The sequence below is a fragment of the Aotus nancymaae genome, unplaced genomic scaffold, assembly GCF_030222135.1.
Source record: "Aotus nancymaae isolate 86718 unplaced genomic scaffold, 86718_ANA_hifiasm-v0.15.2.pri h1tg000033l, whole genome shotgun sequence".
Lineage (NCBI taxonomy): Eukaryota > Metazoa > Chordata > Mammalia > Primates > Aotidae > Aotus > Aotus nancymaae.
The window spans coordinates 47,409,938-47,425,167 of NW_026988447.1; the positions used below are offsets into that span (position 1 = coordinate 47,409,938).

The window sequence follows — 15,230 nt, forward strand, 5'->3', positions numbered from 1 at the left end:
TGACAGGTGTGAGCCACTGCACCGTGGCACGTACCTTAAAAACTTAAAAGAGTGAGAAAAAGGGACCATAGAGAGAGAGAGATCCAACATGGCTGACCACTAGCAGCTCGGGATAGTAGCTCCTAGTGAAAGTGCAGAGAACGAGAGGACGCCACACTTTCAGACGAATTTTTGTTGCTCATGGACCAGGAGATTCCCAGCGGAGGAGCCCCACGGGTCGCTAGTGTGACTCTTGTGGCCGGCGTGGCGGTTTTGCTGGCGCCTCAGTGCGGCAGTTCTTGGCGCAGAGTGAGCGGAACTGGGTCCCCTTTTGGCCGATTCCTGGGCAGAAAAGCACCATCAATCTTAACACCGCTGTTTTGGCCGGCGCAGTGGATTGCTCAAATTTCGGTGCTGGGAATCAACAAGTTCGACATCCACTCAGAAACCTAATTTGAAAGTTGGAAATCACAAAGACGACAGGTGGATAAATTTACAATCATGGGAAGAAACCAGCGTGAAAAGGCTGAGAATATCCAAAATTAGAATGCCTCTCCCTCTACAGGTGATCACAGTTCCTCATCAGCAACGGAACAAGCCCTGATGGAGAACGAGTGCGTTCCATTAACAGAAGTAGACTTCAGAAGGTGGATGATGAGAAACTTCTGTGAATTAAAAGAACTTGCTCTAACCCAATGCAAAGAAACTAAGAACTTTGAAAAAAGGTTTGATGAAATGCTAACGAGAATAGACAATTTGGAGAGGAATATACGTGAATTAATGGAGCTGTAAAACACAACACAAGAACTTCGCAAAGAATGCACAAGTTTTAACAGTCGAATTGATCAAGCAGAAAAAAGGCTATCAGAGTTCGAAGACCAACTTAACAAAATAAAACGAGAAGTCAAGATTAGAGAAAAAAGGATAAAAAAGAATGAGCAAAGTCTCCAAGAAATACGGGACTATGTGAAAAGACCTAATCTACGTTTGATAGGTGTACCTGAATGTGATGAAGAGAATGAATCCAAGTTGGAAAATACTCTTCAGGATATCATTCAGGAAAACTTTCCTAACCTAGTAAGACAGGACAATATTCAACTCCAGGTAATACAGAGAACACCACAAAGATATTCCTCAAGAAGACCAACCCCAAGGCACATAATCGTCAGATTCACTAGGGTTGAAATGAAGGAGAAAATACTAAGAGCAGCTAGAGAGAAAGGTCAGGTTACCCACAAAGGGAAGCCTATCAGACTTATAGCAGATCTCTCAGCAGAAACCTTACAAGCCAGAAAAGAGTGGGACCAATATTCAACATCCTTAAAGAAAAGAACTTTCAACCCAGAATTTCATATCCAGCCAAACTGAGCTTCAAAAGCGAAGGAAAAATAAAATCTTTTGCAAACAAGCAAGTACTTAGAGATTTTACCATCACCAGGCCTGCTTTGCAGAAGCTTCTGAAAGAAGCACTACACATTTAAACGAACAACCAGTATCAGCCTTTCCAAAAATAAATCCAGCTGGCATCAAATGGCAGTATTAAACTCATATATATTATTAACTGGATAAAAAGCCAAAACCCATCGGTACACTGTATCCAGACCCATCTCACATGCAACGATACACAAAGACTCAAAGGGACAGAGGAAGATTTACCAACCAAACGGAGAGCAAACATAAATAAATAAATAAAAAGCAGGAGTTGCAATTCTCACCTCTGATAAAATAGACCTTAAAGCAACAAAGATCAAAAGAGGCAAAAAAGGACATTACATAATGGTAAAAGGATCAATGCAACAAGAAGAGCTAACGATCCTATACATACACACACCCAATACAGGAGCATCCAGATACATAAGACAAGTTCTTAATGACTTATAAAGAGACGGCCTCCCACACAATAGTAGTGGGAGACTGTAACATCACATTGTCAATACTAGACAGATCAACGAGACAGAAAATTAACAAGGATATCCAGGACTTGAATTCAGACCCAGAACAAGTAAACTTAATAAACATTTATAGAACTCTCCACTTCAAATACACAAAACATACATTCTTATCAGTACCATATCACACCTATTCCAAAAGTGACTACATAATTGCAAGTAAATCACTCCTCAATAATTGCATAGCATTTCATAGGTTTAAATGAAATATTGGTTGGCTGCTTATTTGTTATTTTCTTCCCTTATTCCTTCCTGTCTCCATTGTTAAGCACAATTATTGGCATAAAAGAGGTTTTCAATTCCCATTTTTAGACTGCATTCTAGCCTGGGCAATAAAGCAATATACCCGTTCTCTCTCCCTCTTTCTCTTCCTTTTTCTTCCTCTTCTTCATTCTTTTTTTTTCTTTTTTTTCTTTCTCTCTTTCTTCCTTTAAAAAAAAAAAGAAAGAAAAAAAAGGGACCATAAATCTTTACGGCTAAAATGACTTAAAATTCCTGCACAATTCATGTAGCATCTCAGGAGTAGCAACATCCTCAGGTACGTTTTTACGTAGGCAGTTCATCAGTAAAGGTATTTGTCAAGCAGGTTTCCTGTGGCCCAGAAGAAAGGACATGTTAAAGAACAACAGCACAAGGCTGGTTTTTACTTTGTAAGTTTGAGCAAAGTGGTAGCTACACCAAACCTGGGTGTGGCTGAATGTCTTTAGAATTTAGCAGTGAGAGATGATGGGAAACCAGCTAAATGCTCCTGATTTTAGGGTGAGATTAGAGAGGTAAGCTCATATATCATACACGTTGCCTTTATTTCTGAACGGTTTCTGACAGGACAGTGAGCTATAAACGCTGAGTGCTTTTACATGCAGAGATCCTGTTTGGGGCTGGGATCAGTCATCCTAGTTCACAAACAAGGAATATGAGGACGAAGGAGTGTATAGAACGCTAGCAACCGCGATGTCAATGGAAACCCCACTTCCCACACTTTTCCTTTGGGACATCTTCCCCACTCCCCCACCCCTCCGTGTTACACGTTGCCAAGCTGCTTTGGGCGTTCCTTCCTCTGTAGTGTCTCGCACGAGTACGTCATCAAATGTGCGTGTACACGTGCCAGATTCGCGTTTAAACAGTAATTTCCTCTAGGTCCAGATCGTGTATTTTCCTGTAAGTAACGGTAGTGCCGTGCCTGAACTATTCCTTATTTAAGTAATACGTAATGAATGAAGAGCTGAAACTGCAACCTGTTGATGGAAGAATGAATGAACGCGGTCCCCTCCTTCCTACCGGGCTGCACGGAGAAAATACGGTTCTGATTTAGCCACGACGTTCAACTGTTTGACCTGTAGGGGGAGGGAAAAGGAAAGACGGGAAAAAGAAAAACAAAAAAACAAAAAAAAAAACCGGAAAAAGGCAAAAAGCGAAAAGGAGGAGGTCGCTCGGCTGCTCTCTGGCCCGGCCCGGTGGCCCCGCCCCTCCCCGTCGCGGCCGGCGCTGTGCGCGTGCGCAGGCGGGAGCGCGGCGGCGGCGGGTCCAAGCCTCGCGCCGGGGGCGCGCGGCCGGGAGAGGGTTTGACGTGGCAGTTCACAGCCCAGCTGCAACTCCGAGCGTGAGACCTGGCTGAGGGGACGCCGGCCGGGGAAGAGGCGCCGCGAGAGGAACGGCAGCAGCGGGAGCCGGGTCACCGGCACTAAGCGCAGAGCCGCCAGCGCTCGGAAGTCCGCGAGGTGCGGGAGTGGGAGCAGGTAAAGCACCCGCCGACGCGCTCAGGCGGGACAGCCCCTGACCAGGCACCGCGGAGCCGGGTGTGGCGCCCGGCCCGGGGACGCGGCGGGAGGCCGGGTGTTACCTGAGGCTGGGGCGGTGGGAGGACACCTCATTCTTTGTTCCTTTAGCCTTTCAGTGCAGTTTAATAGTGGGGCGGGCGGGATGGGGGAGAAGGAGGTGGGCGTGGGCATGTTTTACCCGCCCCCACCTTTTGCCTTGGGATGCTGGAACCGCCTAGTTAGGATCCTCAGTGGCCACCATTCCAGTGTCATTGCCAGTGGTTTTCTTTTCTCCGTATCAACTTAATTTCCTTTTTCGAAGGAAGGGACTGTTGGAAATATTCATGATAAAAATGGCAACTATATCTTGTAGCTTCGGGACATCCGAATAGTGAAACTGATCTGGCTATATCCGAACTTGTTCCGGGGTTAGAAGCGCACCTTGGCTAGAGTTGCTGGGTGACAGTGGGCCAGGGGGCCGTTCTGAGGTTGGGGCTCCCCAGATTTTGATCCTAGGCCTGCTCATGCCAAGTGGCTTTCTGCCATGTCGCCGCTTGAAGCTGAGTCAGGTTTCTTTAACTTGGTGCTGTGTGAGGAAGTTTGACGTGGCAAACTGGGTTGCATGAGGAAGCTGATTCCTCCCAGGACCAGTTTAGAGGGACCTGGCTGCTTCCTCTTCTTTGGAGTGACCATCTTTGCCTCTCTTTTCTGTCACTCAGCAACAGGCTGCTACTTAGGTGGGTTCGTGCCGACTTCCTAAATGCTCTTGGTTGGATGAGCTTGACCAAAGCTCAGGCTGCCACGTCTCTCTCTGCTAAGTGGGAGGAGGGAAAAAGAGTTGTCAAGAACAAAGTGGACCAGAAGGCCTTTGCCTGCCTCTGTCCTCTTTTTCAGTTCTCCCTTTTCCAGGAGAAGGAAGTGATATCATGATATTTTTACATGGTTGCTTTAATTTTGGAAACGTATAGTTTAATATGGAAACAAAATCAAATCACAGATTTTAAATTTGAAATGTCATTTCTTGAATATAGACAGATTCTAAGTCTTAGCAGGTATCACTGATCTGTTATCTTAAATTGCAGCAAATAAAAGAACAAAAGGAAAAATATGCTTGTATGGGGCAAATAAACTGGAGAGGAATTGTAGAATTAGTGGAAATCTGGAAAGGCTCCTAAAGGCTTCATTTTCTAAAAGAAAGAACTGAGGCTCAAGGAGGTTCTTCAGCTCATTCCATGTCACACAGTTAAGTATGGCAGATATAGAATGAAAACACACCTCTCTTGCCAGGATTCAGAGCATTTTCTATCTTATTTTATTTTTTAAAAAATGTCCTATGAAATGGCTCTTTTTTTGTGAAAACCGGGAAAAATGGAAAATTTAAAGCAAATTTGGGTTCTGAGTAGAATCAAGATGAAAATAAAAGGATCAAGATGAGTCTGTTTTATTTGTGATGTGTGTGCCTACACATTTACAGAATTACACTTTTTTTCCTTAGTCCCTTAAATATAGGTGCATATGTTCTTAGAGATGTGATATCATTTAAATTAGAAAAAAAAAATTCTGTCGCCTTTGAAAAACCACTGAAAACACTCAAGTCGTTATAGTGACTACCTGGCTTGTTCAAATTATGACTCATAAAATAAGCCCATTATCAATTTTATATTTTGCCATGTTTGTTGGACTGTGATTTTTCTTTGTCCTGATGACCAGATTAAAATGACTAATTAGAGGAGCACTAAAAAGAGGTAAGTCATAAAAGGTCTGATTGCAGACTGCTGGCAGTTATAGTGGTCAGTCAATTGAATGGCATGGTGTGCTCTCTGCTGAAATGTGACCATGGAAACCAAAAGCACAGAATTGTAGGAACACTTAGGAAAGACTATCTGAAATGCTTCAGGCTTCCAATAAAAAAGTGTTTGGCAGTTGTTATTCAGGTCTCATGCTTGAGAATTTGCCCAGAATTATTGAAGTGATTTACTGAGTTTCAGAGAGGTATGGTTAGACCCTTTTAAGGGGATAATGGTATATTATATTGTATAATACAAAGATTTCTCATGTACCTGATAATTGTACTTGTCCTCAAACCATCATAAACATGTATTAACAGTGTTTATATTTTTAATAGCATTAAGTGACTAAAACTCTCTTGGTAACATGTTTTTTGTTTCTCTGTTGCAGAGTTCTTTTGTAAGATTATCCTTTGGAATGATATTTTCATAATGAGTCAACAAGGTTACGTGGCTACACCCCCATATTCTCAGCCCCAGCCTGGAATAGGCCTTTCTCCACCTCATTACGGGCACTATGGGGATCCATCACACACAGCATCTCCAACAGGTAAAGTGTGTTATTTTGACTTGTAGGTGATTATTCAGTTCTCAGGCTCAGAGACATAAGATGTTCTGAAAGAGGAGATTTGAATGCATTGAATGATCATTATATAATGAAATGGCTTAGATTACAGGATCATTTGGAAAAGGCTCTTATAGCAGAGCTCTACATCACTAGTTTGGTTATTGCATGGAATACAAGTTTGTTTTTTAAATATAGACTAAAACACTTCCTGTTTTATTTTTACTGTGAGTCTTGTTCTTGCTGTTAATTAGTGGTGGAAGGCTATTGTAAACATTGAATAAAAAATGAATTAAATTTATAAATGAATTAAATTTACGTATTCTTAGCTATGATTGGTCCTAGATAAATTTGTACATCAGTTATATGTGAGGATAATTCTTTGTACAAATGGACCATGTGTAAATCAATGAGTAGCTCTCAGGGCTCACTGGAACTAACTCAGGTATCTGGGATCCAGGCTGTGCTAGGTAGCATGTATATATAGTGCAGAGTCAGCAAGGACTCCCTGTGGTGGGGCTTGATGTTAGCAGCCATACACAGTATTCTGCAGAAGATGCTCTGAGTTTGTGAATTTTCTGTGGAAAGTCACTCTTATGATTTATTCTTCCCCAAATTTTAAAGATGTCCAGATGAAGCATCCCTCTTCTTGTTCAGGACAGTCCTCTCCAGAACATTTATAATCTTGCCTTTCTGGATCTTGTAGAAACCATTAACCCTTCCAGTTTCTATCTGGTGGTTCATTCCTCCTCAGCATGTATTTATAATGATAGTTATAAATTATTCTATTTTGGGTGCTTAGGATGTATCGAAATCTGGTCCTAAAAGCTTTCTCTGTATTGTCTTAATTAATACTCATACAATGCTATGCAGTAAGATATTTTTGCAGCTAGGAAAATTAAATGTCTGGTGTCATGGTGTCATGTGACTTGTCTAAGGTCACAGATAGCAAGTAGTAGCGCCAGGATTTGTACCCAGGTCTCTCAAGAAGGCAAAAAACAAACTGCATACACACCTAAGTGTAACACTCATTATTATTCACCCTTTTCTCTTCACAGGCATCTTCTTGAGAAAGTACTCACTATGCTTGGTGATCTCCACCTTTGCCTCTCCTTCCCTGCATAGTTTACACTCCATAGCTTGCCACCCCATCCACACTTCCACTTCCCTTACCAGGACTATCAGTGTCTTAATTCTCAATGCAGTAGACATTGTGCTGTCTGTCCTCTTTTGTATTTGACACTGTTTACTGCTCTCATTTTTACAAAACTCTTTGCTCCTTTGGTTTCAATGACACTATCCTTTCGTTGTTGCTTTTGAGGGGGACTCTCTCTCTGTGCCCAGGCTGTGGTGCAGTGGTGCAATCTCAGCTCACTGCAACCTCCACCTACCGGGTTCTAGTGATTCTCCTGCCTCAGCCTCCTGAATAACTGGGATTACAGGCGCCCGCCACCGGACCCTGGTAATTTTTGTATTTTAAGTAGAGACGGGGTTTCACCATGTTGGCCAGGCCATTCTCGAACTTCTGACCTCAAGTGATCCACTCGCCTCTGCCTACGCCTACGCCTCCCAAACTGCTGGAATTACAGGCATGAGCAATTGTGCTGATTTTTTTGGTTGCTTTGTGGACATCTCTTTTGAAGGAGTTCTTCTACATGACCCTTAACTGTTGCTGTTTCTCCCTTCGTGTTCCATCTTCACCACTGTTCTACCACTCTGTAGATTTTTCCCTAAGCTGGATCATTCCCAGAAAGTGCTTGTCTCTTGGATCTATTTCTCCAGCCCAGATGTCTCTCCTAAGCTCTAGGCCAGGGGTATCCAGCCTTTTGGCTTCCCTGGGCCACATTGGCTTCCCTGGGCCACACATAAAATACAGTAACAATAGCTGATGAGAAAAAAAAAAGTCCAAAAAATCTCATGTTTTAAGAAAGTTTACAAATTTGTGTTGGGCCACATTCAAAGCTGTCCTGGGCCGCATGTGGGCCGTGGGTTGTTCCAGTTGTCCACCTTTGTTAAGGCACATCACGATCACCATGCCCAAAACAATTCCATATTCATCATGGAAGCCCATGTTTTCTGGCATTTCAAATCTCACTCATTAGCATCATTTATTTGGTGATCCACACCAGAAACTTTAACTAAAAAAAAAGAAAACAACAACAACAAAAAACTTGGCGGGGTATGGTGGCTCACACCTATCATCCCAGCACTTTGGAAGGCCAAGACAAGTGGATCACTTGAGACCCAGAGTTTGAGACCAGTCTGGCCAACATGGTGAAACCCAGTCTCTACGAAAATGATTAAAAAATTGAAAAAAAAATTAGCTGGTGTGGTGGCTTATGCCTATAATCTCAGCTACTTGGAAGGCTGAGGTAGGCATGAGAATCACTTAAACCAGGAAGATGGAGGTTGCAGTGAGCCAAGATCATGCCACTGCACTCCAGCCAGCCTGGGGAACAGAGTGAGACTCTCTCAAACAAACAGGCAAAAAACCTCACCCTCTTTTTTACCTCCTCCAATGCAATTGGTTTCCCAAATCTTTTTGGAGTGATTGTAAACAGCTTTCCTACCTGCTTTCTTCTTTCCATTCTCCTGTCACTCTTTTTGTTCAATCCATCCATCTCTCACCTGGATTACTAAGATGATCTCTCCAATACTGCCTTTTTCTACACCATCAACTTCCGAGCCAGGGGGATTTTTTATAGCATGCAAATCTAATTTGAATTCTCCTTTTGTGTTCTCCTAATACTTTTGCAGGCCTCTATACTATTTATCATACTGTGTTATAATAGATGTACCTATAATAGATGTTCCTGGAGCAGAGAAAGCACTCATGACTGTTTAAAAAATTTTTTTTAATTGACAAATAAAAAATTATATATACATATATATTATCATGTATACACTGTAGAAAGGTTAAATTGAGCTAATTTATAAATGTTTATTCAATGAGTGAAGTGAATGACAAGCTGTAGCAGTCATTAGCAAAGCACTCTGGTATTTACCAATATTTAATCAAATATTTACCAATATTTGATTTGATTAAATATTTACCAATATTTAATTTATTTATTTGAGACAGAGTTTTGCTCTGTTGCCTAGCTTTCAAGTAGCTGGTAGAGATGGGGTCTCCCTAGGTTTCCCAGGCTGGTCTTGAACTCCTCAGCTCAAGTGATCCTCTCTTCTTGGCTTCGAAAAGTGCTGGGATTATAGTCGTTAGCCTTGGCATCTGGCCTTACCAGTGTTTTTAAAAGCTGTCTTTGTTGAATTCAATTTTTCATGCTTTAATTTAAACTGCTTTCTCCTTATTTGATGGATGTTAAATTTATCAGATGAATAATCGAGCTGTTATATTCTCTGCAAATTTACCTTTCTGTGCATATTAAGGTGTTCTGGTGTTTAATTATTTAAGGCTTTCACCAAATTACCCCAGCTCTTACTTCTCTGATTATATTCTGCTGAATAACCTTAGATACCTTAATCTTCAGTCTTATGTGTCTTCTTGGCTAGCCTTTTAGCGACTTTTTTATTGGTCTTCGGACAGACACAGCAACCTAGTTGTAGTTTTTTGAAGTATCTATTCCACTGTAGTTCTGGCCAGTTCAAACTCTTGCTTTGTGTTGCTTATATTATCATATCTCCATTTATGCCTACTCATTGTGTTTTTGTAAAACTAGTGCTGTATACTAACACTTTTTTTTAAAGAGAGAGTGCCTTGCCCTGTTGTTCAGGCTAGATTGCAGTGAAGAGATTACCGCTCACTGCAGCCTTGACCTCCTGGGCTCAAATTATCCTCCTGCCCCAGCTTCCCAAGTGGCTGTGAGTATAGGTGTGCCCCACCATGCCCAGCTAATTTAAAAAATTTTTTGTAGAGACGAGGTTTCACTATGTTTCCCAGGGTTGTCTTGATCTCCTAGCCTTAAGCCATCCTCCTGCCTTGGCCTCCCCAAATGCAGAAATTATAGTCATGAGCCACTGCACCCAACCACAAATTCTAACAGATTTATTTGGTGAACAAAATACTTCTGGTAATATGACATTAAATAAAATAAGCCTAATCTCAACCCTCATAGTGTTTACTTAGCTAGCGAAAAATGCATTAAATAAATTAACAATGACAGTTTTGGGGGGAAATACTATTGTAAAGGAAGTAGAGGGTGGTATGGAAGCACGAGGCAGGGTCACCTAAACAAGACTTAGGGTGAAAGGGCTCCTTCCCGGAGGGAATGCAGTGAAACATGAGTGAGAATTGGCCAAGTCAGGAATCAGTTTGCTGAGATTGGAAGGCGGTACTTTTCAGGACCTGCAAGACATTTGGCATGGCTGGGGTATGGCATGGGAACGGTGAGAGATGCCACTGGCAGGGGAATGTGGGACCATTTTAAGGAACTTAGACTTTATTGTAAGGGCAGTAGAGTACCACTTAAGTGATTTAATCTGGGAAGGGTCACAATCCAATGTATGTACATTTTAGAAAGCTACACAGCACATCCACTGGATGCCAGTAGTATGTCCTCCCACCTGGGAGTTGTGGCAACCAAACATGTCCCAGACATTGCCAAATGTCCTTTTAGGGACAAAATCACCCTTGGTTGAGGACACTGGTCTGGAGACTGAGAGTCAAGAAGTATTAATGTCCTGAAACTAGGACAGGGGTAGTGGGGTGGTGATAGGGCTCCTAATAGCTTATGTAGGTGCACCACCCAGCACGGTGCTTCAGGGACCATAGCCATTACAATTCTACTGATATAATATGGAGCTTATCTTTGTTTATTTTAGATAAACATTTTCCTCCCAACAAATGGCTTATAATTTTGGTTTTAGTTTGTCAGGTCCAGGACAAAATTCAAAACATGCTTTTCTGTGATGTGGTTTTGGTCAGTATTCCTTTGCTGTTAACAATCCCCTCTAGTGGAAAGGGATTTGTTAAAAGGTATTAGGAAGCAAACAAAACATCAGAAAAAGGCAGAGAACCAGACTTGGGAGTATGTGGTCCATGAAGATGAACAGTCCCATGCAGGACCATTCCACTAGAAGTCACCACCTTTCTCTCCCAGACGAACCATCTCTGCCACCAGGCTTGCCAGAGCCTCCCAGAGGTGTGCTGCTTTGCTGAATTTAGAGCACATGGCAAAACAAATTGTAAGGCAATCTAGGAATTTTCACTTTCCACCTCAAGACCGTATATTAATATTAACAGAAAGGCAAGTCAAAGGGATTGGAATTGTTGAGTTAACTGGTCTATAGGCTCTGCCACCCTATTAGAGACCAATTTGTGATCTTAGATTTTTTTGGTGAGGCGTGTCTAAGCACAGTTAGTTCATTGTCACTGCATGGTGTGCCTTTTCTGTTAAAATTCTTATATTGTTCTATAAAGAGCCTGATTCTCTTTGTGTTTGAGTATTTTTGAAAATGCCAATAACATGGCTGGGGGAAGACCATGACTTTGCAGATATCAATGATACTGACTTCCCTTTGCCCTGAGGGTGGAGTGCAAGTGACATACAGGACTTTGCAGTCTGACCCCAGCCAACCTGGACGGCCTCCACTCTGGCTACTTTCCCTCCCAGCCTCTCCACACCAAGCCCTTTCCCTGTCCTGATTGTGCCATCCTCTCTCCTGTCTTTGCTCAAGCTTTGCCTTCTAACTGGAATCCCTTATCCTGTCTTCTATACTAAGAAAGCTTCTGCTTGTCCTTAAAGATTCAGCTCAAGCAGTCCTTTTTCTTTGAACCCTTCTGGATTCCCCCAGGAAGAGTAGAGTAGTCTCTCTGCATATTCTAACAGTCATCACAAGACATTGTAATTATTTGTTTATATGGTTGTTTCTTATCTCAGTGCCTCAAAATCACCTTAAATGTATGTTGAATAATAATGAGAATGATTTAAGAATGCCACAGAATGATTTGAATCATTGCTATAGAGTTGATGCCCAAATAAAAGGGAGAGTACAGTAAGACTGATGTATAAAGTTCTGCTTGCACATATTATAGCTGTTTTTTTAAAAAATTCTCTACACATGTTTACAGGGGTTGTTCATGAAAATTGCTATTATTCTACTTATTTTTTTAAAAATGGAGACTATTTTGGGGGAGAGCTGTGAGGCAAATTTAAAAAAAGGAAAAAAACAAAAATAAAGACAAAGAATATGTTTGATTTCTTATAGTGCATGTAATTATTTAAGTTGAAAATATATTAATGATACTGTTGTGAATTGCCTACTTTTGTCCAAAATAATATTTTTAAGATGAAAATACAAATGTGCATGTAATTATGGTGAATACGCTTTAGTAGGATAAAAATGCTTGCAAAAGGAGAGCAGGGTCTATGGCCGGGAGAGACGAATCAGCTGTTCTGAATACTGTCATATCCATTGCTTTATTTAATTCTCAGAACAATCCTTGGAGCTAGGGGATATTATTACCATGACATGGGATGACAGGTTGAGGTTCTGAAAAATAGAATATCTTGTCAGAGTCACAAATTCAAACCTGTCTGTAACTGCAAGTCTCATGTTTTTCTAACTTTGCTGGGTTTGGGGTTTAGAACTTTGTATTAAAATGTGGTATTAGAATAGTATTTGTTGAAATGGTAGTATATAAATGTGCTAAGCAAAACTATGTAGAATTAATATAAAAATGTCCTCAGTTAAAGGAATCCTATTTTAAGAGAAGAAACCTTGTAAAAGTTTCAATATTATTCATGAAGATTGGTACTTCTAGATACCTGTCATTTTAGATTACCCAAACATCTGAAAGCATTCTCTCGAAAGCAGTTATGGTGACAATATAAGAAACTCTTCCTGGGTGACTGCAGGTCATCAGTCAGTTCCTTTCTATCCGAGGGAATAAACTTTCAAGAGGAATATAACAAAAGAAAGGAAATGTTAATGTGAAGTACCATGATGAAGCCAAAGGGAGGAGTGCACAGCAGGCAGCTAGGTGGTCATCGATGACCTTGCCAGAGAGCAGGGTACCGTCAGAAGTACATTGAATGAGTGAAAACAAGCAAGTAGAGAGAGCAGATAGAAGAATTGAAGTTTTTCTCCTTTTTTCTCTTTTCTTCTTTCTAGAAGCTAGAAGAGGTCTCAGGTAATCTAGTCTCATCCTTTAATTTTGCAGGGAGAAAACTGAGGTCCTTAAAGATAAGCTTCTTTCCCAGGGTCATACAACTAAGTAACCATGTGGGGCCTTGAACTACTCTAACCCAAGCCCAGTGATTTTTCTCCTCTATTGCAATTTCTCAAAAAGAAAAGAGAAAAATGTCTGAGGGCAGTTCCAAAGAGAAGTCTTTAAAGGTCTCTATTTGAGAAGAGCTGCTAATAAGTGAAAACACAGTCATTCCCAGAAGCATCCATTAATTGCATGTAGTCCCATATTTTGTCTGAGCAAGCATGTAAGTCTGACTCAGAGTGAGCAGTCCCTCAGCTGTTTATTATCCAGCCATTTAGGATCCTGGAAAAATTATTAAGCTCTGAAGGATATGCTCAGGATTTTAAGAAAAATAGACCCTACCCCCATCTGCTTTTGTTGTGCTGTAAATCAAAGGCACTTCTAGTGGTCTCTCTCATGCTTCCATATAGTTACAGTTAGAATGCTGTACCATGATCCTTCCCACTTTTTCCAGATTTATTTTCTGATATCTAACTGCCATTTTCATTACATGTTCTAGTATTCTCTGTGTGGTAATGTGCTTTATCAAGGTCCCTCTGTCATATGCAAAGTTATTTTTTCTGTTTTAGTTTCTGTTTAGTGATAAGGTGATTTCCTTCTTTTCTGCTCTTTCATCATTATGATAATCAGATACTCATGCCAGAGCCTGGTATTGACAGGTCTGTAGGTGATGATTAAGCTTGAAAGAGATTTTGCTGTAATCCATTTGTTTCCCTCCTCCTCCATCTAGTTTTCATTTTCTTTTTTTTTTTTTTTTTTTTTTTTTTTTGAGACGGAGTTTCGCTCTTGATACCCAGGCTGGAGCGCAATGGCGCGATCTCGGCTCACCGCAATCTCCGCCTCCTGGGTTCAGGCAATTCTCCTGCCTCAGCCTCCTGAGTAGCTGGGATTACAGGCACGCGCCACCGTGCCCAGCTAATTTTTTTTTTGTATTAGTAGAGACGGGGTTTCACCATGTTGACCAGGATGGTCTCGATCTCTTGACCTCGTGATCCACCCGCCTCGGCCTCCCAAAGTGCTGGGATTACAGGCTTGAGCCTAGTTTTCATTTTCAACCTAATGCCTTTGCCTCGTCTCTCTTTGTACTTTAATACACTTCTAAATTCATGCCCCTCTCTTGCAGGTATGATGAAGCCAGCAGGGCCTTTGGGGGCCACTGCCACTGGAGCGATGTTGCCTCCAGGTCCTCCACCTCCTGGACCCCATCAGTTTGGCCAGAATGGAGCTCATGCCGCTGGTCACCCTCCCCAAAGGTGAGCGAGGTAGATTCCAACCTTTGTTTGTATATTCTCCTAAAATGATTTCAGAAATACCTTCAAGCTTGTATGTTTATTGGTTGAAAGTTTGACCTTTTGATAATGTCTACATCCCTGAAAGAATCTACTAGATAACTGCCCTAGGAAACAAAGCATTAAGAAAAGTTGTTGCCTGGCACAGTGGTTCACACATATAATCCCAGCACTTTGAGAGGTCGAGTTGGGTAGATAGCTTGAGACCAGCCTAGGCAACATAGTGAGACCACGTCTCTACAAAAATAGAAAAAGTTAGCTGGCCTGGTGGTGCACGCTTGTAGTCCTAGCTACTGGAGAGGCTGAGGTGAAAGGATGTTGTAAGCCCAGGAAGTCAAGGCTGCAGTGAGCTATGATTGTGCCATTGCACTCCAGCCTGGGCAACAGAGTAAGACCCTGTCTCAAAAAGATAAGAAAAGTTATGAAGAAAAAGACAATATTAGTAGGCATTTAGAAGCATATCAAAAATTACTTGTGTTAATACCATACATTTTAGTTCTGAGTTATAGTCAGTTTATTTTAGAATTTTATATTAATTTCTAGTTCCTTTAGGTGTCCTGGACCATATTCTTGAATAAAATTTTAAATCATTCTATTTTCTTGAATCCTTCACAGAAGTGAGCTCAGTGCCAATGAGTGCTTAATAAATATTTTAAAATTAAATCGGATTGTCGCCAATGGTAAAGTCTACGAGTTTGATGTGGAAGGCACACAGATGCCAGTGAGGGATTCT

The 15,230-nt window shown here is 41.4% G+C and overlaps 1 protein-coding gene across 4 annotated transcripts in view; it reads left to right on the plus strand.

Annotated features, from left to right (window-relative positions):
• Positions 1-3,498: 3,498 nt before the first annotated feature.
• SEC24D (SEC24 homolog D, COPII coat complex component) overlaps positions 3,499-15,230 on the plus strand; it is a 104,596-nt gene continuing 92,864 nt past the window's right edge. For 2 of the 4 annotated variants that reach the window (XM_064383923.1, XM_064383925.1), the window contains exons 1-3: positions 3,499-3,664; positions 5,864-6,022; positions 14,332-14,461. In XM_064383923.1, coding sequence (XP_064239993.1) covers positions 5,905-6,022; positions 14,332-14,461 — 248 coding nt within the window. In that variant the 5' untranslated portion in view covers positions 3,499-3,664; positions 5,864-5,904. Of the gene's footprint in view, positions 3,665-5,863; positions 6,023-13,809; positions 13,868-14,331; positions 14,462-15,230 lie in introns of those variants that run through there. The other 2 variants (XM_064383924.1, XM_064383926.1) reach the window with 2 other exon arrangements.